Source organism: Macrobrachium nipponense, chromosome 21 (assembly GCF_015104395.2).
Source record: "Macrobrachium nipponense isolate FS-2020 chromosome 21, ASM1510439v2, whole genome shotgun sequence".
In the NCBI taxonomy this organism is placed as follows: domain Eukaryota; kingdom Metazoa; phylum Arthropoda; class Malacostraca; order Decapoda; family Palaemonidae; genus Macrobrachium; species Macrobrachium nipponense.
The window spans coordinates 84030970-84054341 of NC_087212.1; the positions used below are offsets into that span (position 1 = coordinate 84030970).

At 36.8% G+C, this 23372-nt stretch overlaps 1 protein-coding gene across 2 annotated transcripts in view; it reads right to left on the reverse strand.

Moving 5' to 3' along the window:
• The window catches only part of LOC135197626 (lysosomal proton-coupled steroid conjugate and bile acid symporter SLC46A3-like), a 68347-nt gene that overhangs the window by 16754 nt on the left and 28221 nt on the right, over positions 1-23372 (reverse strand). The window contains exons 2-7 of one of the 2 annotated variants that reach the window (XM_064224646.1): positions 14836-15025; positions 14547-14699; positions 13802-14387; positions 13573-13668; positions 13213-13443; positions 12883-13039 (exon numbers count right to left, since the gene is read on the reverse strand). In XM_064224646.1, coding sequence (XP_064080716.1) covers positions 12883-13039; positions 13213-13443; positions 13573-13668; positions 13802-14387; positions 14547-14699; positions 14836-14982 — 1370 coding nt within the window. In that variant the 5' untranslated portion in view covers positions 14983-15025. The remainder of the gene's footprint in view (positions 1-12882; positions 13040-13212; positions 13444-13572; positions 13669-13801; positions 14388-14546; positions 14700-14835; positions 15026-23372) is intronic. The other variant, XM_064224648.1, reaches the window with a different exon arrangement.

A 23372-nucleotide genomic window follows, 5' to 3' on the forward strand; every position in this document is an offset into this window, starting at 1 on the left:
TTGAGAGAGAGAGGTAGGTCACCACATTCAACCTGTAAAGAAGACGTGGGTGATGATTTAAATGCTCCTGAACATATTCTAAGGCCCTCATTATGAACTGGGTCTAGCATTTTCAGTACTGCGTTTGAAGCTGAGCCATATATTTCACTTCCGTAGCCAATGATAGACAGCACTGTTGCTTTATATAGCAATGTAAGGATTTGTTAATGATGAGCTCTGCATGTTTAATGCGAGATGCTGAATAATATATCGCAAAATCATCCATATAAATGTTGCTTTTCCGGTGGGTAGATTTTTACTAATTTCATTAATTGCTAAGGTAAATAGTGTGCCACTAAGGACACTTCCTTGTGGAACACCATTTTCAAGTTGGAATGTTCTGGATAAAGCATCATCAATTCTCACCTGAAAACTTCGATTTGTTAGAAAACTTTGGATAAACATGGGTAAATGTCCACGGACGTTGTTGTTTTGTAATGTTTTTAATATAGGATACCTCTATGTAATGTCATAAGCCTTTTCTATGTCAAAAAAGACTGCTACAGTTATTTGTTTTCGTTCAAATCCTCTGCGTATATGGTCCTCTAGGATAGAGAGAGAATCTAATGTAGACCTGTTACACTGTGACCCAAATTGAGTGGAAGTTAAAATTTTGTTTTCTCAAATGTGCCATGTTAGTCGAGCATATACCAATTTTTCAAGTAATTTGCATAAGCAACTTGTTAGAGATATTGGTCTGTAATCATTAACATTGCTTGGATCCTTTCCAGGTTTGGGGATAGGAATAATTATAGCTTTACGCCACTCATCAGGAAATAAATTCTGAAGCCATAAATGATCATAAAATTGTAAACAAGTATGATTTTGCCATAGGTGCTAAGTGGTCGATCATCTCAAAGCTAATATTGTCACCTCCAGGCGCAGATTTATTGCTGTTCAAGAAAGCATATTCCAACTCCTCCATATTAAATTTTCCATTATAATGTATATCTTCTTGTGTTTCGAAATTTATTGTTATTAGTTCTTCATTATTTTTCTTTGTGCGGAAGTGTTCATCTAAATTTTTATCGCTTCTTACATTTGCTAAGTTTTCTCCTATTATGTTACTTATTTCTTTTGGATCAGGTATTCTTTTTCCATCTTTCAATATGGCATGTCTAGGTGGTTTAACATGGGTACCATTTATTTTTCTGAATTTTTCCCATATTTTTTGTATGGGAGTATTATTAGAGAGATCTGATACATATTTCCTCCATGAAATTATTCTTCCTTGAATTACTTCCTTCTTAAATTTTGCAGATATTTTGTTGTATATAGGTTTTAATGTATCAATTTCTAATAATGATATAGTTATTTTTTGTAAAGTTCCATCTAATATTGGTAATGTTTTATTTATTTTACTGAACTTTCTATTTAAATTATCTAGTCATCTCCCTATTGAGTGTTTTATATTAATTAACTCTGATAGTTTATCAGACCACCATGGGACTTTGTGCTTTGTTGGATGGGGCTTTGACTTTGGTATTGCTTGATCAGCAGCCTTTTTAATGAAATCAACAAGAATTTTGTTAGTTTCATTATGGTCTTTTAAACATTCAAATGGTTGGATATTTCTTGTGTGCATTTCATATTTCTCCCAATCTGCTTTATTAATGTTATAATGAGGAACATGATTTGCAGGATCATTGTGTAATAAGAATATTAATATTGGGAAATGCTCACTGGTTTGCAAGTCATCAACTATATTCCAATCTTTTCTGTCAACTATATTTGTTGTACAAAGTTTTAGGTCTACTGAGGAGAATGTTCCATGTGTTTTTGAAAAATATGTACTAATTTCGTCGTCATTTATACAGCACATGTCGTTTGACTCCATGAACTCTTCAATTTTACTCCCTGCTCTATTTGAGATTGTACAGTTACAGTCCCATATCGGGTTGTGAGCATTAAAATCCCCTACTATCAATGTAGGTTCTCTGGCATTGCCAAACAAATCCTTAAGTTTTTCTATGTCATAATTTTTGTTAGGTTGGTTGTATACATTATAAATTACATAATTATAGTTTTTTATTCGTATTTTGATGCTTGATATTTGGAAGTCAGCAACGTTTACAGGTACTCTTTCATAACATACTTTGTTATGCACATATATAGCAGTATCTAAATTTCCTTCTTCTTCTCTAGATCTAGATACTAAGGTATATTTACCGATTGTTGATATTGTTTTATTGACATGTTGTAAACATAATATCATTGGTTCGTATTTTTTCAGTAAGCATTGTAATTCTCTCAATTGTAATCTGGTCTGGAGACCATTTATGTTTCATTGTATTATATAAGTATTGAAAATATTATGTTAAGAGTATTCAAGCATTACTTTTTTGTTATGGTTTATCTAGTTGCATTTTTTCTAAAATTTTGTTTACGACATTTATTTGCTTTTCCTTTTAAAACATTAGGTGTCCAATGCACATACAGCCTTTTTTGTGAGTCTCTAGACTAGTGGTTTCTTTACTTCTATATTTTATAAAATTTCGTATAGTGTTTGTTAAACTGTCTTTTGTTATGTTTCTGTTTTTGTTGCATAAATCGATGAAACATTACATCCACATGTGTTTTTATGTGTCCTCCTTTTTTCATTTACTGGTGATGGGGTAATTTCTTCTCCCTTCACATAATCGTTTTTGTCTATGGTGTTCTCCTCTTCCATTTCTCTATTGTTCTGGGTATTTCTATCCATTTCTTCTATTATTACTTTAGGAGACAAAAGTATGTTTTTATCATATTCCGGTTTGTGTACTTTTTTCGGATCCTTGGTCTTTGCTTTAACAGATGCCTCTCTAATAATTGTTGGCTTTTTGGTTTTTGGTGGAGTTCTCTCTAAAGGCCTCTTTTTATCTTTAGCTTCCAGCTCATTATAATTATCTTGTAATGTTTCAGTGCTACATGTATCATTCTCTTGTGTTTCCATATCCTCCAATATCTCAAATGAATTTGAACATATATCTGCACAAGTTTCTTGATTTCTTGCTATATTAGTTTCTTGTAAAGTTATTTTTTCTTCTGATTTATCTATTGGGGGTTGGTTTGTTACTTCCATTTTTGTTTCATTCCTTGAGCTCATTGCAGTTGAGAACATTTGCTTCCTAGCGGGATCATGCATTCCTCTAACTCTCAACTCTAGTTTGGCTTCTCTTATTGGCATTCCTGATCTCTCCTGAAGTCATTTTAATTCTGTATTAAGATTGTATATACAATACATACACTCCTTAGACCTAGCCTGGTGATTTTGGCAACAGTTTACACATTTTGGTTCACCACACTTCCACTGCCTGTATGTTTGTCAGATCCACAATACGCACAAATCGATATATTTCTGCAGTTCTTCCCTGTATGTCCATATTTACTACAGTTTTGGCACTGTAGTGGTTTTGGAACATATGGTCTAAGTTCTCTGTTTTGGCCCATGATTTTAATTTTGAAAGGCAATTCATTGCCTTCAAATTTTATTTTTGCTATTTTAATGTCTTTTCATTACTTTGTCTACTGGCTATACTGTATACTCCACAATCTTGTACATTGTTGTACCTTTTTTTAAGGGAATGCAGCAAAATATTTTTTTCTATTGGCCCCTCACTTTTAGGAAGTAGTACAGTACCCTGTACACTGTTCATATTGTCATGCTTTCTTATCGTTACTTATGTTTTTTTATGGTTAAATAATTTGCGGACTGATTTTTTTGTAGTAGTTTCTATTAACCACTCCTGTCTGTTCTTTTATTTGTCTAAATGACATTTCTGAGGTTGGGTGCCTATTAACAAATAATTTTCCAATCTTAATGCAAATATTTTTCTGTCAGTTTCCAAGGTCAAGAACCTTGACCAACTTCCACTCCCAAAGAGGGAGTCGAAGTGAGTCAAGGTTGGGTCAATTCTATATTTGCTTTTTCTTTGTGGCTTGTACAGTAATAAAGTTTTAATACCAGCCTGCTCTTCATTACCTGGGATTTCCTTAGAATAGTCCATGCCATGCCAGAAGTCATAGGGATTTTTGTTTTATTTTCCATATACAATAGTAAGAGTTTCGTCCAGGATGAGATCCCTCTCACCAAGGAGGCCCAACTGAGGGAGGAGCAATACTGTTACGTTGTGGTAACTTCCCTGGGACACTCACCTGGATATATGCCATACCCACAGTGCCTTAAGAGTCGTCAGTCCCATGAGATCGGACCCAGCACTGTGGGCATGGCTTGACATAAAAATTTCCCCTCGCTCGACCACATCAGGTACTCTCGTTTTATGGGTAGAGTGGCATGCCGTCCAACTCCACCCTCCATCAAGTTAAAAGAGCAGTCAATTCGACTGTCCAAAACCATGCCAAGGTCGTCAACGAAAGAAGAAGAAGGAAAATGGGAAAATTTAGAGGAGGAAGAGTAAAGGAGTAAAAGGTCCAAATGTTCAGTTGGATCCACAGCAGAGAGCACAGGAGGCATAAAGGGGAATACTCTCTCTGCAGTGGATATCTATTAGGCCCCTCACCTCGTCAAGGAGTTGGGATCAGGGGGCAAAACTGAAGAAACACCAAGGAAGGGAAGAAGCATCAAGTTGATGAAAAGAAGACTTGGAATAGGGCGCCAACAGATATTTGCTTTAAAGGATGAAAATCGAAATATTATCAACAAAAGGGATAGAATGATAAAAAATTGCTGAGGATTTCTATACAATGCGGTACAATAGTGATATAGGAAATAACTTTGTTGATAGAAATGATGAAACACCTGAGCCGGTACCAAAAGTAACAGTAGGAGTAGTAAAGAAAGCATTAAAAGGCATTAAAAGAAACAAAGCAGCAGGAGAAGATGACCTAACAATTTATTTAATAATAGATGGCAAGAATGCTTTATACCTACAGTTTGGAAAAACTTTATCTTTATATCAATTCACAAAAAGGGAGAAAAAAAGACCTGAAAAATGACCACCCAATAAGTCAACTCTCAGTAATATATAAAATATTTACAAAGATCATATTAGGCTGAATAGAACGACAGCTAAACTTTAATCAACCAAGAGTGCAGGCAGGTTTTAGAAGCGGGTGTTCAACTGACTATACCCATGTAATTGACCAGCTAAAGGAAAAATCAACAGGGTATGAGAAACCACTATGTATGTATGGCATTTGTAAACTATGAGAAAGATTTTGATTCTGTCAAAACTTCAGCATTAATGAAAGCTCTTCAAAAGCAAGGAATAGATGAGCATGTTAGAACACTTGAAGAAGATTTCTATACGGGTAGTACAGCAATCCTAAAACTACATAAAGACAGTAATAAATTTCCAATTGAGAGAGAGTTAGACAGGGAGACCCCATCTTTCCTAAAAAATTCATAGTGTGCCTAGAGGAAGATTTTAGGAAGTTAGATTGTGAAAATGTAGGAATTAACACTAATGGGGAATACCTTAACAACTTAAGATTTGAAGATGACATAGTTCTACTCAGTGAATCAGAGGAGGAATTACAAAAGATGATAGAAGATTTTGGTCAATGAAAATGCAGAAACAACAAATCAGAGTTATGGACGAACCTCTAGAGATTGTTAATGAATGTACGTATATAGGACAGATGGTAAGTGTTTCTCTAGGACATGAGGCCAAAATTAAAAGAAGATAAGCATGGGATGGCAAGCTTTTGGTTAACAAAATAAGATTATGAAAAGTAAAATGCTGCTTTCTCTCTCTAAAAAAAGTATTTAATGAGATGGTCCTACCAGTATTAACTTTTGCATCAGAAACTTGGAGCCTTACTAAAGCCTTAGAACATAAGCTAGTTACAACTCAATGAGCTATGGAAATAACACTAAGAGATAGAAAAAGAGCAACATGGATACAAGAGCAATCTACAGTAGATGATATTCTAACAACAAGTAAGAAAAAGAAATGGACGTGGGCAGGACATATAATGTGAATGTCAGATAATAGATGGATGGAAAGAATAACAAAATGGGTCCCTAGAGTTTGCAAACAAAGCAATGGATTGACGAGCTAAGAAATTTACAGGTATAGAATGGCATAGAAAGACCATAAACAGAAGGGTGTGGAAGGACATGTATGAGGCCTTTGTCCTGCAGTGGACTAGAAATGGTTGATGATGATGATGATGATGAAGTAGAAAATGAAAATTCAAATGCTAACTTTGTTGAAAATCGCAATGAGTAACATGCACTTTTTTTGCTTTGCGAGTTTCCAAGAATGTATGATAACTGTATGATAACTTTCGTTGAGTACAAAATGAACAATGTGAAGGGCTATCTTAGCCAGCTGGGCAGCTCAGCCAATCAGCGAGCAGAACGAGAGTATATGTCAGCCAATCAGCGAATGTATACATCAGTAAGGTAAATGCTGGTTTTTGCTCATTATTATTGCATGTCAGGTGTTATAGGATATTAACATTATTAGATCGTCCATTATTTATTATAATATGTATTGAAAATAAATACTAATGCCCAAACATTATAGTACACCTAAATTAACATGCTACAGATACTTAGACTCCATTACAATGCATGCATTAGCAAAAATATGAACAGTTTAAGAAATATGGTTTAAGAAATATAAGAAAGAGTCCCGAAAAAAACGTAAAAATCAAAACAAAACAAAAAACAAAAACAACAACAGTCGCAGTTTCCAATTTCAAAATACGTTTCAGTTTTAATTTAAAAGGTATCATCGTAAAGGAATTTTCTTCTTTCAGTATCACTAATTGTTTTAATAATAAAGATACTTTTTATATTGAAAACTAACTTACAGAAAATTTTGATGACAATGTTGCGGTTGGAAATATCGTATTTTGATTTATATCTTTAACGAGAAATGCATACTGTCATAAAGTAAAGAGATTTTGCTTTACAATGCAACACAAAGCACGAAAATGTTTTAAAAAATTACTGAGATATCGTTTTTTGAAAACTGCAAATTTTCAAATGTGATTTTTCACATTATTTGTATTCGTATTGTAAGGGCCTCAATTGAATTACAACTCTATATGTCGCGAAAAGGGACGGATCCCCCTTTTAGTGACAAACCTACTGCAAACGTCAGGTTAACTTGAGTAAGAAGAATCAACGACGAGTGCAAGCGACTACGTGACTTATGTCATGTGTATGTGAGAAACGTAGCTAATCCTTACGAAACTGTGTGGAGGAGGAAAGTGAAATAACCTGCCATAAACCTTATATTTCTTATAAAACTGAAGCAAAATTAACCATGTATATAAGATAAAAGCAAAGGAAGCGTGCTTAGCGAAAAACTTCATCTATGGGGGAATCCCTCGAGTTTACTTGAGTTATAGCGCATAATGTAAAACTAGAGTTCGTCACCTACCTTAATACAAATGACCATATATTGTACTTAACGAATAAAGATGAGATGCAATAGAGTGAAGTATCGAACGTCAGGGATTGTTATGCCATGACGTCACAAAAGTTGTGCTCTAGGGCAATGCCACGCACAGCAGGCATTCGCTTCCCAGGTACCAACGTCTTTTCCTCTCCACACAGCCACTTTGTTTCTTAATTAACATGCTATAGTGTAAATTTATCGTGGGGTATCCCACGCATCCTTTGAATAATGAAGCCTAATTAGAGTTTGTATTAACAAACATCAAGTGAGCAATCTGATTATCTGGGTTTTGTGTCAGATTTCTTGATATTTTTTTTATCTCTTGGACATAGAATTGCAACGGCCACGTGCCACTTAAATTCATTGAATCATCGTATTAAATGTTTCCTGTGACCTTTTCATGTGTAATTAACTTGTACATAATATGTGGGGCAATGTTTTGAGTGTAATTATAGTTTCTTTTTTATAATAAAAATGTGTAAAACTTTAAGCCTTGCTTCCTTAATCCCTCCACAGACCTTGTTATCACCCAGAACCTAAGTAAGTAAAGAGCGAATAATTTGCAACACTATACGTCCACCACTAATCTGACGGCCTCTCTGGCATGGAGGAGACGGTGTTTATAATGTTAGCCCATTCTCGTCAAGGCTACCAACACAAAACCTGCCACAAACCCTTCTTACTTGGGAAACTGGACTTACTGGAAATGTCCGGAACTGTAGGCTACATTAGAAAGTAGGACATGTCCTCAGGTTGGGAGCTGGGGAGCAGTCATAGCTTAGTATAATTTTTCCATACAATCTATGCTAACTACTCTGGAAGGCTACAGAGTTGTATGTACTGTAAATACTAGGGAACTAGTGGTGGGAGAGCTCACTGGCTCTTATAATGCCTGCCATTTACACGAGCATTGCGTCTACGTCGGTCTCTGTCCTCGTCCTTATATGGTCTTTAGACCAGAATCTTCTCAGTTGTGACCCAGGACCTAACCTGCCTCTGCTAGGCCAAGAATGACACCTATGTCAGGCTGTAGCTGGGCCTGGAGGGGCAGAAGGTCACCTAGAGGTGTTCTTGACGGGGACCTCTGGTGGAGGCTGTGAGGTATCGGGGTCCAAGGATGACCCTGGTCTTGTTGATCTGTCACCACTGGAAGTGAGGCCTCATGGGGGCCTGTGAAGTTGTTGAATCTGGCACAAGAGAGTTTAGGCTACCTAATGCCTCAGCTGCTGCTGCAACAACTGGGGCATCAGCAGTGCCTGCAACCTTGTCACCTGGTAAGGCAGGAACTGTGGCACTGACCCCTGCTGGCAGTGCCTTAGATCTCTCCAGTTCCTCAGCCAGCAAAGTTCGTTGGTTGGCTAGCCAGAGGATGGTCTCTCTCACGAAGAGCTCCGTCCTTCAGCGTCTTGTCTGCTGAGTACTTGGCTGGTGAGGAGGACAAGGGAGGACTTAGGGGAGAACCCTTCCATAGAAGATGAGAGTGATTTTCATTGTGGATTTGAGATCCGACAGGGTTACTAGTTCGAACCCGGACACTGGCTGCAAAGCAGTGCTGGTAAATGAGATGGAACTAGGCTAGGACTCTCGTGAAGAGAGTTCTACAGAATGCTCTTGCTCAGGTATTTCCCCTGGCTTTGGCTCTGGCTCAGGCATTGACTGGCTCTTGCTCTGGTTTTGACTCTGGCTTGGGCTTGGGCTTTGGCACAGGCCCTATCCCTAACTCGATCAGTAGCTCAACATCAAGGTAAGGCCGCAATGCAGTACCAGACAGAGAAATTGGAGGGTATTTCCTTGGTGGGCGTAGGTTGTAGCATAGGCCAGAAATCCTGCCTTCCAGTAGGGTTTCGGCTACCCCTAATGTATGAGTCATAATGGTGTGAGGGTGTTGTCACCCTCAAGCAGACAGTTAGGAGCACCACTCTCAGTCAATAAGTTCTACTTTACACTCTCAACAAAAACGGTGAAAACAAAAAGACAGAAAATAACACACTTAACCACTGCCCTTGGCAATCATGGCCCCAGGGTATCAATTTTGAATCACATTGCATCACGCCAATGTATGATATTTTCTTGAGAATTGGATAAAACAATAAGCTAGAAGTTTAGACACAGAAACATAAAGTAATGCAGTGGAATTTTTCAACAAAACAAAAAGAATATCCCCAGAACACTAATTTACATTGAAGACAACCACATAAAAAATATAAAAATAAAAATAGAAATTCACGCACAAAAATTCCATCATCTGTGAAAATATAACAAAACTTTTAAAGGCATTGGTGGAATTTATAAATTATAAGAAAGGATGGAATCAGGGTTGTGACATAATTTAACACAAAAAAACGTAGACGTTATAGATAAAAATAATGTACATATTCAACACAACCACAATACAAGACGAATCTAAAACACAAGAATCTGATTCACAGGCAATAACATTTGTTCTCAAATTAAATTTGGAAAAGAAATAAAAACAACATAAATTGTCGTGACAAAAACCCCTGCATTCTGATCGACATATCAAGAAAAAAACAACATATATATATATATATATATATAATATATATATATATATATATATATATATATATATATATATATATATAGCATTAAGCTACAAATGTCCTTTAATATCGAATTCGCTCTTCCTTGGAATTAATATATTTCTCATATGTTAACTGAAGGGGAATTTTATAGCTGATAATAATTAGGGATGTGCTCAAGTATCGGTATCGATATTGGTGGTATCGGCTAGTTTTTATGGTATTGGTATCGGCGAATTTCTGGCCGATAGCAGCCGATACTTTTGTCATTTATATAGGCAGTCCCCAGTTAACGACCAGGGTTCTGTTCTCGAGACGCGTCGTAAGCCAGAACATCATAGAAAATCGACAAAAATCCTAAAAAAACCTTATTTTTAATGTTTTGGTTGTATTGAAAACTATGTGAACTGCATTTGTATTGTGTTTTTCATAAAAAAAAAAAAAAAAAACCTGCAATGAGTTACTGTACTGCTACTACTGCAGCTTGGAATTAGACACGTGCATTTTATACAACTCTATTATATGACCTTTCAATTTTTGAATGTTTAATATACGATAACCAGAGAACAATAATGATTTTAGTAACAATATATATTCTCTTAAATAACAGTAATATGGAGGTAAGTTTCCAAATGTCTGTGTCAACGCCTTATCCTGCTGTGGAGGTGTGGGACTTTCATTTTATTGTTGGGCGTCTGTCTAGCCTTGTTGCGAGGGGTACGGTAGAAGATTATGTCAGCTTTATGGATTGATTTCTCAGCCCTATGTTCAGGGTACTTTAAAGATGACAGCAGGTTACTGATTAGTTCAGTTTCCTTTACCAGGAATACCGGGGAGCAAATCCATAAGGCTCTTAAGAATAAATTGCTGGCTATGTCAATCTTGATAGAAATGTCATGACAACTACAATAGTGAATGTATGAAAGTGAAAGTGTTGGTTTTCTGTATACGATAAATATGTGTTCTATCGTATTTCTAATTATCAAAACATCAAGAACATGAATTTCGTTGTCTGTTTCCCACTCAACATTGAATTAGATGGTTGACACTAATGCATTTAGTTTTTAACGAATTTCATTGAAATTGTCCCACATCATCCCAATATGTTAGGATTACATCTACATACGTATCTCATTCACAGCGTGTCTTCAAGTTTTATTGTATTTATGATTACAATTTCAAAACATTCCATGTATAGGTTGGCTAAAACAGGACTTAAAGGTCTGTCCATGCTATACCCAAATTTTTGTTTACTGAATGACTTTCTGAATGAAACGACGTTTAATACGAATAATTCAACCAACTTTATTATTTTATCTAGGACTAGTGAGATATGATCTGAATAGGGGCTAATTTTCTCTCAAAAGCTGTAGAGCTTCCTGTATTAGTACATTTGTTAATAGGGAATCTACACCTAAGCTTGAAAGTTTATGTTGTGAAGTTTTATATATATATATATATATATATATATATATATATTATATATATATATATATATATATATATATATACATACTTAAAGCAATCAATTCAAAACCGAATGATTAAACATGGGAGAGAAAGGCATTCTGAAAGAAAGACACATACTTTACATGACAAAACAGTTTAAAGGGTTTGCAGGAAAATGTATCTGAGTCCTTCAGAGTTTTCCTGGGCAGTGCCAGGTTGCTCTTCTAGTATACATACACACACACACACACACACACATATATATATATATATATATGTGTGTGTGTGTGTGTGTATGTGTGTGATGTATGTGTGTTATGTCATACACACACACACACACACACACACACACATATATATATATATTATATATATATATATATATATATATATATATATATATATATACATATGTGTGTGTGTGTGGTTGTTATGTGTGTATACACACACACACACACACACACACACATACACATATATATATATATATATATATATATATATATATATATATATACACTTACATATATATAGGTATAAGCCACGAAGGAAAGTGAAACACTGGAGTAGCTGCAGCTACTCCAGTGTTTCACTTTCCTTCGTGGCTTTACCTTTATTGATTCATCAGACCTCGACCTCGGTGATGTTGTAGTGCTTTTTGTGCGAACATAGCCAATATATGAGTCATTTCACACTACCGTGAATCATATACAAACATGGAGCTACAATTGTCCTTTAATATCTAATTCGCTCTACCTCGGAATGAATATATTTTCATATATGTCTATCGAAACAACAAATTCAGGACGCGCAGTGAAAGTCTTAGCCATAATATATATTATTTATATATTATATATATATATATTTATATATATCTATATATATATAATATATATTATTATATTATATCTATATATATATAGATAATATATATATATATATATATATATATATATATAATAAGATGATAAGTTATCAACATCGAACCGTGATCCCATTTATATTATCAATTCAAGCTAGCAATGTCCTTTAATATCTAAATTCACTTTACCTCCCAAATGATATATTTTCATATATGTACCGAAGGGGAATTTTTTAATTGATAATAATTTCGTCCCCCCATGGGATCGAACCACCGTCCAAGTGGACGGGGACGAAATCAGGACAGTCAGTGACGCTATCCAATCAGCGGATAGCGTCACTGACTGTCCTGATTTCGTCCCCGTCCACTTGGACGGTGGTTCGATCCCATGGGGGGACGAAATTATTATCAATTAAAAAATTCCCCTTCGGTACATATATGAAAATATATCATTTGGGAGTAAAGTGAATTTAGATATTAAAGGACATTGTAGCTTGAAATGATATATATATATATATATATATATATATATATATATATATATATATATATATAAAATTATATATAATGTTAAAAAATAGATAGACCACAATTGGATAGTGATATAGAACAAAATGAGTAAGTGAATACTTACACAAACATTGCCAGGATGAGGAGATTGAGGCAGCCACCGACGAAGAATTGTGCTGATGGGAAGGAATCCACTGTGCTGTAGTACACTGGTGAATAAACAGCATAAGCCACCATCGGCATGAGCCCATTCATGGCACATGTGACAGCACTGATACGGCCTGATGAAATGAAGGATGCCAAGTCTTACAATCACCTTCTTCAATGAAAAAACGACTCAATATCTGTAGGACTTAATAGGGACGTTTTCTATCAAACAAAAATCTGAGAGGGTCAAATCAAGTAAATCATTCATTCAAGATGATAGGCGACCATGAATACAAGTTCCACATACCTTTTTCATTGCTGCCAACCAGCTTTGTAGGTAATGACCTAAAGGCAACGACGCTGGCATTGGAAATGAGACCTGCTACAGGTCCCAGCCATAAGAAGAAAAAATGTGATTTGTTCGTGACAAGACCATAACAAACATATTCGGTAATGATTGATATGGAACCTAGCACCACTAATCCTTCATCTCTGATATCACAAAGTTTTGTCAGTAGAGGAACCAAGACCATAGAACCTGTAAATGTAAATGTCATTAGTATCTGAAGCCTCCGACAATAGATCTCATTAGACCATTAGAATATTCTTCTTCACTTCCATTAAGAAAATAACTAGCGATCAGGAGATAGTGGGTACTCACTCTTACCCAGTGAAATCAGAAGTTGTCTGTATGTAGCCCAATATCCATAATCTGTCGCATCCCATTGTAGTGCTTGTCTGACAAACATGTACATGAAGAATCCTGAAAATACATAGCACATAATCACCACGGTTAGAAGGTTATAATTGAATAGACTATAATGAACAAAAGATGAATAGAGCTTAGCTAGAACATTTCTCATTCCAAAGTGATAATAAGCAGAAATGATAATCACCTCTACCAACACGACGAATCATGTTAGACCCAATAACGATCAAGAGCACACAACGAGTGTTTCCGTCTCTCTTGCGGAGTGCTGTTTTAAAAGACTCTACAACTCTTCTCCAGTTGAAAAAATCTTTTATCATGAGTGAAATGGTGACTTGTTCCTTTGGAATCTCACCAATTCTACTCTTAAATGATCCTTTGCTTTGGAGTTCCTTCTTGGCAAAAGGTCCATGACTCTCCTTGATGAAAAATATGATATAGATCTCAATTGAAAAATATGCTAAGAAAGTCACAGTCAACCCTACATTGTAACTAGCATGTTTGATAATGACTGCACCAGTAAGGGTGCCTAGAGGACCACCTAGGTACCACATAGAATTGGCTATGTTGATACGTGACGTACGACTTTTCTCTGGACAGATGTCGCTAATGTAGCTCATGGCTGCAGTGAAAAGACCCATTTTACCTCCCCCAAGTGCCTCTAAGAATGTCACCACATAGATAACTTCCACGGGCCAAGAAGTTTGCCAGTTGTTGAGCAGATACCCCGCAGCAAACACCATGTGGCTCAGGATGGTGAACAGGAGAGGAATCTGAACAAATAAGGTATCGAGAGTCAAAACAATGAAGGCATTCTTTTTCCTAAGTCATATATATATATATATAGTATTCTACAAAGCCTATTTTTATTGCTCAATGTGTCTAATGGTGATAGAAAAGAGAACAAAGCTGGGAAAATATTGGCTACTAACCTTTCTCCCATATTTGTCACTCCATGCTCCAGTGAAGAGCACAAATACCAGAGATGGGACAGAAAGAAGGATGCTGTTGTAAAAGGAAAATAGACTGAACTCCTTTTGGACGAACACGTTCTCCTCTGGATGATCTGTTAAGTTTTCACATACCTGGAGAGGAAAGGAAATTATAAATGAGTTATGTAACCTTTAAAAATGAATGTGGAGAAGGTATCACAATGAATTTAGAAAAACTTATGATTGCACAAATACATGATAAACTGTTATATAATGCTTTTATACTTACTTTGGCTGAAAAACCAAGGTTAACAGAACATATCTTATTCATCTGAATGTTTTCGAGGAAAAGCAGCATTGCCTGGCCGCAAGCACCGTCGATGAGCATGACGTACTCAACCGAAATGCTTTTGAAAGCATTCAGAAGCCATGACATCCTGTCCTCTGCTGGAGCTGGAGCGCCTTACCGATGCTGTAACCTGCCAATGTGCACAAGTTAAGATTTCTCTCATGTCGCAAAAAGCTGTTTTCGTCTTCATCAACTGCAACAGTGGTTGGTTGTTAGTTAAGCCCAGCCACCTGGAGTACGTGAAAGCCCAGAATTTGGTCCTCTATAACCTTGGAAATATTCAACCGATCAGGATCAAACTTTGGCTTTAGAAGTGTCCCACTAAGGTCTCTAATTGTGCCAGATTGCATCAAAAACTGTTCTGCTGTTCTTGAGATCCAGATGTAGATTTTTAGCACTTAGGGGATGTGGCAGTGGATAGTAGGATGAGGGACTTAACATATCTGTTGAGCAATCATGATACAAGATACAGCCGTGATAATTAGTTTTTCAGAGTCTTGTATTCTGAATGGGTGTCTTTTGCGGTTGAAATATGCCATTCAAATTAACCACCAAAATTCAAATTTCCTGATGCTCAGGTATGGGCCGAAGAGACGCCGATTTCATAACGTGAGTGAATAGCAAATGATGTTAGGAGAAGCTGCTGGCTGACTTACTGTCAATTGTCATCATTAAAGATTATCACATGTTGAATTTACCTATCCTAAAAAAGGGTGTTGTTTATATCTTCCTCACTGGTCTGTTTTTATGAAATAGGCGGTTATATGTTATTGTTATTATTTTAAAGGCACGTCCCACATCCCTTCAATAAAAAATAACCTCATCCGGCTTGTCGCGAAAAGAGACGGATCCCTCTTTTTGCGACCAACCTGCCGCAAACGCCAGGTTAACCTGAGTAAGAAGAAGAATCTATGACGCGTAAATATGTAGCTAACTCTAATGAAACTGTGTTGGGGAGGAGAGCGAAATATTTTGCTTTAAAGTTTATAGGTTTTATCAAATTTTTACCATGTACGTGAGATGAAAACAAAGGAAGCACGCTTAGTGTACGGGGAAATACTTCGAGTTTGTCTAAGTTGCATCACAGCATGTAAAATTAGAGTTCGCCATTCACCTTAATATGAATTAACATATCTTGTAGTCAACGCATAAAGATAAGACGCAATAGAGTAGAGCGTCAAACGTCATGTATTGGTATGCCATGACGCACGAAAGTTGTTTTCGAATGCAACGGGAAAGATAACGCTCAGTCACTTTCCAAGTACCAAAGATAGCAGGTAAGGCGGCTCGCTTTTCTCCTCCAACACAGCCAGTGTCGTTACTTTGATTGAATTGCTGTATGGTGTAAGTTCATCGCGGGGTATCCCACCCACGCATCCTTTCAATGGGGAGGTCTGATTTGAGTTTGTATGACCAAACATTAAGTGAATAAGCAGATTACGTCGATTTTATGGTAAATTCTCAATTTTTCTTATCTCTTGGTCTGCCTCACGGGCGTAGAATTGCCGCGGGCTCGTGGCACTTAAGATTCTTTGTATTTTTTGTAGTAAATGTGTACTCTGAATCCTTTTGCGTAGAATTAATGTTGGGCAAGTGCTAACTGTTAAGTTTATTTTTTAAAATAAATTTGTAAAATCTGCAAACCTTGCCTTCTCAATCTCTCCATCCACAGAGTTGTAGAGTCTAGTCTTTCAGAGCTTGTCGTCGCCCAGATCACTGGGCTAGAACCTATATAAACTAAAGACGAATAATTCGCGACGCGTCTGTTGCAAAAATTCCGTCAGCTAAGCCCAAACAAACTTAACTTGGGAATAAAAAATTGTTACTCTATGAGAAAAGGTCTTATCTTCTGACGTCTCACTACCTTAAATTTCCTTGTCTTCGTCCTTCTTAACTAAGCTGAAGCTATTTATCAAGTCCTATAATGATATGCCCCTATTGCAGGTATAATTTCATTCATCTTTAAAAATAAAAATCGTAAACCACAGCTCCATGCAAATAAATACCACACCCCAATCCATAGAGGCATATGAAGTATCAAATGATAACTACTCCACACTCCTGTAAAGAAAGAAAGAAAAAAGAAAGAAAAAAAGAAACTCTCCCGATCGCAAATGAATCAAATATTAATAATAAAAAAATGCTCATGAACAGTTCCTTCCATTGGCCAACAAACCCGGCCTGATGATCTCAAACACATAGAATATTAAACTCCAATGAAATATGGTCTAAAAAAACAGAAGAAGCAAAAACAGACGCAAAGAGAAAATGAAAGCCTTACCATCCCCCAATACACAAATATTCAAAAACTCAGTGGGGGTAAATCACACCCTTACAGCCATGCCAGTGACCGAATTAAACAGCTGAGCGTGAAGGTCAACACATATTTCAAGGCCAAACTACCACATCCCCCATAGAAAGAAAGACGGATGAGGCGAAAGAAGAGGAATAATCCCCCAAAATAAAATTCTCCCTCCAGAAAGCCCCCACTGCTTGCAGGCGATAAATGCTGAAATTGCAAAAGTACACGGATGCTTGTCTCCACGCGGATAAAGGATTATGCAAGTGAAAAGAACTACACCTTTTGTCTTCCAGCCTACATAGACCTCACAAGATCATAAAAAGAAGTCTCCCCCTCCAGAGAAAAGAATCACCTCCAGGCATCCATCAGTAGTCGGTTGCAACGCAAACATTGCTAGAGACCCACAAACCCGGGACAAAAGCAAGGAAGAGGGAGGAGGAGGGAGGAGGAGGAGGAGGAGGAGGAGGAGGAGGAGGAGGAGGTAGATGAATGCTTACAGAAGCATAAAGAAAAACCACGACACCGCCCTATGTTACAAGTCATTATGCTGCATTATATAAGATCTAAACATGCTTGCGATCGGTTAGACATCAAGACGCTATTATACGTAAAACGAAAGCAATGGCAGAACGAGAGAGGGAAAGGGGAAAAAACAAAAGGAGAGAGAGAGAGAGAGAGAGAGAGAGAGAGAGAGAGAGAGAGAGAGAGAAAGAAAAAACTACGCTTCCTGAACTCCCTTTGTTTCATTAACACAGCCCAGTAATAAAGTCAGCCCCATAAATGACCCATTCCACCCCCACAACAATTCTACAGCAAATCAATAAATAAAACAAAAGAAATAAATGACAACAGAAATGTTAAAACTCACAAAATAAAAAATAAAAAAAAAAAAACTTAACCATTTCCTTCGAATCACACATTGCTGGAAGACCGCGATCTTCCCCCCCCCCCCCCCCCACCCTTATACCAGCCAAAAAACACAATGTAAATGCTTAATTAAGCACACCTTACACACCGACACATGGCAGCGTTTCAGTACATCTAAACAATCATACCGAAAACCACAATAAAACACGCAGTCCACTGGGAAACTGTATCAAGCAACCCCCCCCCCCCTCCCCCACCTTGCGCACTGAAGAAGCTCAGGCTGGGCAAGACTGAAACAAAACCCTCGATCCCGGCCACCTTCCTTCGGGACTGATAAAGAAAGGAACACAAAAAAGGCCAACACCATGAAATTTCTTTCTACCTGACAGAGGGCCAACCGTACCGAGACAAACACCTCAACAAATACGTCTCCCAACTAACCTGCCTAATTCCTATTCATATTTCGTTCACACCACAGGCTTCTCTTCTGAGCAGAAACAAACACTAAAACGAATGAACCCCATTATTTTAAACCGCTCGCCACCCTATGTTTTAACCTACCTCAACGAGGTAGGTACCTTGATAATGTTGGCCAACTTCAAGCTGAGCGGAGTATTTTTCTTCTCACTCTTTCTAAACCGGAGGTCATATTCTTCTTCGCTCTCTCTCTCTCTCTCTCTCTCTCTCTCTCTCTCTCTCTCTCTCTCTCTCTCTCTCATACCGCATCCCTAACTAAAGGTATCTGAATAAAATTCTGGATGTACAAAAATATAGTTTATTCAGAAAATCTAACATGTCACTGGTTATTAAAGAAATAGTTTAGAAAACCAAACTTCGAAAAGGGAAATATTTAAAAAAAAGGAAATGGGAAAGCGAACAGAACATGGGGAACCAAATGGAAAACGAAAGTCTAATCCCTATTTGCATCACCATTAACGAAGTCGTATTAATCATCCAAGTCTATGAAACGTAATTCTTAGTTTTAGGTCACTGTTCCGGTTATACTACACTTTCTCCATCAGAGCCATTTTAAATGCTCATTTAACCAGGAGCACAACTTTCCCAAAGCAATATGGGGCCAATTGAAACACTTATTACACAGAGGGTATTCCAATTTCCACGTGTGCCCAACCTATGCACGTCCAGGCACTACTAATTCTGAACAAGGAGTGAAAAACTCCACTGGAGCCCACACTTCTTAGCGATTTTGTAACTAACTTATTTTCCGTTTCACGGCCAGGAAAACGATTATATCCGGACCAAAAAGTTCCATGATGAAATCATGGACAATTCCATCACCGACATGTGATCTGTATCCCAGTGCCCAGATCGGAACATCCGGGTCATTAGACAAAGACTGCTGAGTCGGTTTCAGGACGAACAAAAGTTGAATTTGACGAATCAGTGCTATATCCACCTACTTGACAGCTGAAGTAAAGCATATCGGCATTTTCATAATATATATATATATATATATATATATATATATATATATATATATATATATATATATATACATATCATCATATAATATATATATATATATATATATATATATATATATATATATATATATATATATATATATATAGATATATATAGATATATATATATATATATATATATATATATATATATATATATATATATATATATATATATATATATATAATATATATATATATATATATATATATATATATATATATATATCTATATATATATATATATATATATATATATACATATATATATATATATATATATATATATATATATATATATATATATATATATATATATATATATATATATATGTGTGATAGGGATTATAATTAATGATATATTTAATAGCATAATGTGATGCGCTGTGACCTTTTTGGAACGCAGAGAACAGAGCCGAAGCAACGACCCGAGAAAAGCTGATAAATGATTTCTGGGTGGCGTGATATGAAAACTGCATAGTTAGGCGAGTCAATGTTCGTCCTGTAGTTATGTGAGTTCATGGGTCTTGTTCAAAGTGCCTTTGGGAAACTGGCTGCGACCAGTAATATGAGGCGTTAACGAAGTGTACATTCATATGTGCGTGTGCGCCTCTTCTATTCATAATGGCGTCTTTAGCCAAGTCTATGGGAAGACTTGCACAGAGATCTGAGGGAGGAAGGCAAAGCCACGATGGCGGATGCCAAAGTGTTTTTTGAACAGTGAGTGAAATATTCCTGCTGCATGGGTGAGTGTTGAATTACTTTAGCCAAAAGGAATGGCTTGTAACACATTATAAGAATATTTAATCTTTAACTTTTTCTTTAAACTTATGTGTGCTAACGAGTGTGTTTCTCGTGTCTTTGAAACAGACGGTTCTGGCAAGGGGGGGACAGAGAGTCCCAGATGGGAGAGACAATTGGTGTGACAAATTACTGTTTTAGACATTTTAATGTTGGGGGTTAACTGAGTTAAGTTAGTCAGTGAGACTTGAATTATTATCTTTCCATTGTTAAATAAATAGTTATTTTTTGTAACTTTGACTCTCATTTTGATTACCTGTTAGAATGGAGAGAAAGAGGTGGAGAAAGAGAGAGATTGCGAGAGAGAGAGAGAGAGAGAGGGATCGCTTAGAGAGAGAGAGAGAGAGAGAGAGAGAGAGAGAGAGAGAGAGGTCACGAGCCGTTGGTCGCTTGGAGAGAGAGAGAGATTGTGTGTCGGTTTGCCTGACGCTCGGGGTTCCCCGTTTAACAAATGAATAACGAGATTAATATCCATTAACATATATATATATATATATATATATATATATATATATATATATATATATATATATATATATATATAGGGTATAACATGAGTTAATGTAAATATTTTGGGGAATGAAAGGTAAAGTAATTTTGAGCAGAAAATATTCTATTGACATATGGATTTTAAATCTTTGTTTGTTGGTGAGGGGAATTTTAAGAATAACCATTATCATAACTGCTCTTTCATGCGATGGAGGTTGGTAGTGAGATGGCGGGGTAGCCTGGGGTGTGCTTGGCGGTGGGGGAGGGGTGGGGGAGTTTGTGTGTGTTGAAATGAATGAGACAAGTGTATTGAAAGTCTTTTAATTATGATTCTTTTTCTTGCAAGTAATGTAATTTAAACGATTAGCTTTATTTATCAAATAAGTAGTGTAAATGTTGCTGAGCCAAATTCATTTGTGAACATTGAATTTTAGCCAACTTTGTCCTGTCACAGAATTGTTGAACCAGGAATCATGACTAGGTCTATGCCTATGGCTGGTCCTGATGAATACTTTAGATGAAGAGGGAGAGGTTTTTGAAAATACATTTGAAATCTTTGATAGGTTTAATGAAGAAGCAAGCCTACCTTTAGTGGAAGGGTTATTCAGTTAGGCTTTCATTTCTTTTCTTATTTTTCTGTTGGTGTCCAATGAATACCATTGATACGGAGGGAAAGGGTTTCAATGATGAGTGTATTGATCTCTTTAAAATCTATACTGCATCCCATCCTCCCCTCCACATCCCAGGCTCTCCGACTTTGCACCACCAACCTCCATCGCATGAATAGCAGTGCTAATGATAACGGTTATTTTAAAATTTCCCTCACCAATAAATGAAGCCTTAAAATGCATATGCTTATAGAACATTTTCTGCTGAAAATAGCTTTTTCTTTCATCCCCCAAAATATTTGCACAAATTTGTGTTACACACACACACACACACACGCACACACACACACACACACTATATATATATAGGTTAGGTTAAAAGGAAAATTTCACAAGACGGTGGTAAGAACAGCAATGCTGTATGGTACGGAAACAGCAAGCATGAGAAAAGCAGAGCAGAAGAAGATGGATGTGGCAGAAATGAGAATGCTTAGGTGGATGTCTGGGGTAACAAGAGTGGATAGGATCAGAAATGACTACATAAGGGGGTCAACTAAGGTGGTGGAAGTATCAAAGAAAGTGCAGGAGGGGAGGCTGAGATGGTATGGACACCTGTTGAGGAGAGATGAGGACCACGCTGGGAGACATACTATGGGGGTGGAGGTGCAAGGAAGAAGAAAAAGAGGGAGACCAAGAAAGAGATGGAAGGACTGTGTGAGAGGAGACTTACATGAGAAGGGAATTGATGAGGCAGAAGCACAAGATAGAAATAGATGGAAACGGCTCATCCGAAACGGCGACCCCATATAAAAATGTGAACAAGCTGGGAAGAAGAAGATATATATATATATATATATATATATATATATATATAATATATATATATATATATATATATATATATTTTATATATATAAACTTATTTGATACAGTCACGTGCAGCCGTTATAACAGTGTTTGTTTGTTTGTATGTGCACTGCAAAAACAGTCGCCAAGACCATTGAGTAGTTGGCGTGGCTTGGGTAATTCAAAAGAGTGCCACGCATCTCTATGATTGGCTCCCTGTGCCTATGGGGCCAGAATAACCAATCAGTTACTGGCTTAACGATGCCATGTGAGGGTGCATTTTGAAACACAGGCTGACTCTGGTCAAATCAGTTCATTATTGGGTCCTGCACTGTTTAAAAGACTGGGTCAGATGAGTGCTGCCACCCAACACTCTGTCCCATCAGGCTGCCACAAGACGCATCACTATGTAGTGCCAAAAACAGCCTAACCTGCCATCCGTATGTTCGCTAGTATAGTTGATGTAATAATAACAACAAGTAAAGGGCACCTGTGTAACTAAAAGGAATATTCATATCTTAAACATTCCTTCGATTATTATTTCTGGATGTCCTACACCACATGTGTTTATACTTATTGCTCTCATGTTTTTCCGAACCCGCAAATGACTAAAATCAGGTTATATAATTTGGTGTCATTCGTGCGGTCTTGTACGATCAAAAACGTCGGTGCCAAAAATTTTTAGCCGACAAACAGTGATATGAAGCGAAATAAACATGGAGACAAGAAGAAGTTTAGACGACAATGACGAGGGAAATAGTGAAACAAACGAATTAGCTAAAAAACATTTATGGCTAAAGCCATCAACAAGAATGGTGAACAGTGCTAACAACGGGAAAAATAATTTGAGAGGCCCTATGATTTCGAAAAGCACAGTGCTAATCAGACAGTGTAGGGTCACACCCTATGATTTCGAAAAGCACAGAGCTAACCAGACAGTGTATGACCACACCCTATGGTTTTGAAAAGTGCATTGCTAACCAGACAGTCAGAGTGCGATCACAAAGACTAGTGTTTAAGAAATCAAAACTGACGGTTACAGACAATGCCTCCAAACAATGGTGGTTGCCCCCACATAGA